Consider the following 1644-nt stretch of genomic DNA (forward strand, 5'->3'; position numbering starts at 1 on the left):
TGGTTTCACAATGGATACTCGACGGGGTTGGGGTACGAGGGCCGCGTACACCTGTTGGAGGACGCCGTGAGCCGAGGTTACGGGCAGGGGAGTATCAATTTGACGAACATCCGGGAGAGCGACCAGGGATGGTACGAGTGCAGGGTCATATTCCCGAACAGGACCCCCAACTCGAGGAACAACGGGACGTGGTTCCACCTCGCCATAGATGGTAAGGATCCGCGGCCCTTTCTTGCAACCGTGTTAACCGGTTAATTCGATAACACGAAGCCGTCGAGGGAATTAACGCGGTTAATAAGCGCCGGCTGACTAACCCTGTTGTGCACTGAAATGCACTACTACTACTACTACTACTACTACTGCTACTATTACTACTACTACTACCACCAACTACTAACGCTGGATCGAGCGGAAAATCTTCCCGTGGGTGGATTTCCCTTCGCAGCGAGAGAGTAAAAGAGAAAGAAAAAATAAAAAAAAAAGAGAGAGAGAAACGTTTATTTGCTACCCCTGATCTTGCTACCCCTTTTGCACCCCTCGCTCTCGAGAAAGAGGAGACACGATTCTCGAATTCGACGCTTCGTTTCGACGAGATTAAACCGGATGATTCACTCGTTAACGGAGACGGAATTCTAGTGGTTTTTGCCCGCCAGAGTTCTGTTACGCGTTAATGGGAAATTGAGTCATCGCGGCGCAGTTGTTCGCGCCGTGGCGCGCCCCTTCCTTCCTTAAAAAAAAAGAAAGAAAAGGAGAGATGAAATAACGAACGTTCGTTCGTTTCGCCTCTCTAAAAAAAGGGAAAAAAAAAAAAGATCACGATCGTGCCTCCGCGCCCACGCGTCGAAATTACGAAATAACATTAACAAAAGAAAGAAATGGCATTGTGAAATTAAATTGATTAACCGACTCGAGAGATAATGTATAATATATAATCCCGCCTTTAAAGCTGACAAAACTAAAAAAAAAAAAAAAAAACAGAAAAAAAAAAAATCAAAGAGACCCGAATTATACAATAATCCCGCTGCCGCTTGACTAACCTGAAACTGGGCAGACTCGTTAAATCGTTCAACCCAGGTGCGTCGCCGTTTCCGACGTCTGTTCCAGGCGAGACTTTGCTGGCGGTTCCGCCCGTCAACAAGACCGTGATGGAGGGCGAGTCGGTTGATTTCGATTGCGTCGCCAAAGGGGAGAAGTCCATCGTCACCTGGCTACGCGAGGGGGTGGAGATTACGGAGATCGAGGTACGACCACCTCTTCCCTTCCCCTCTCCTTTCAACATCCTTTTTTCTCGATTAACGATCATTAATCGAAAATTCGTTGGGACAGGATTTCAAGAGGAGGGCGTCGATCGGCGAGGATGGCACGTTGACGATCAACTCGGCCGCTATGGGCGATCTCGGGGAGTACAGTTGCGTGGTTACCGGCGAGACCGGCGACCAGCAGAGCGCCTCCGCCTTCCTCAACGTGCAATGCAAGTGTTCGAAATGTTCCTCCTCGCGAGTAGATGCGAGTAGAATCGGGTTGTGAACGTATCACGATTGCACGCGCAGGGAAAGGGGAGGGGAGAGCGGGCGGAATCACTTCGATTGGACATTTTTGCCCAGGAAATAAAAATATAATAATATAATATATAATATAATATAT

General features: G+C 48.3%; 1 protein-coding gene and 1 long non-coding RNA gene across 2 annotated transcripts in view; one reads left to right on the plus strand and one right to left on the minus strand.

The window, feature by feature from the left end:
• LOC116185064 overlaps positions 1 to 1644 on the minus strand; it is an 18522-nt gene that overhangs the window by 15446 nt on the left and 1432 nt on the right. The window lies entirely within an intron of this gene.
• LOC102678288 (protein borderless) overlaps positions 7 to 1644 on the plus strand; it is a 4607-nt gene continuing 2969 nt past the window's right edge. The window contains exons 1-3 of the mRNA XM_031508612.1: positions 7 to 211; positions 1075 to 1241; positions 1327 to 1471. Of these exons, the coding sequence (XP_031364472.1) occupies positions 1146 to 1241; positions 1327 to 1471 (241 nt within the window). The 5' untranslated portion in view covers positions 7 to 211; positions 1075 to 1145. The remainder of the gene's footprint in view (positions 212 to 1074; positions 1242 to 1326; positions 1472 to 1644) is intronic.

Source organism: Apis dorsata, unplaced genomic scaffold (assembly GCF_000469605.1).
Source record: "Apis dorsata unplaced genomic scaffold, Apis dorsata 1.3 scaffold_92, whole genome shotgun sequence".
Classification (NCBI taxonomy): Eukaryota; Metazoa; Arthropoda; class Insecta; order Hymenoptera; family Apidae; genus Apis; species Apis dorsata.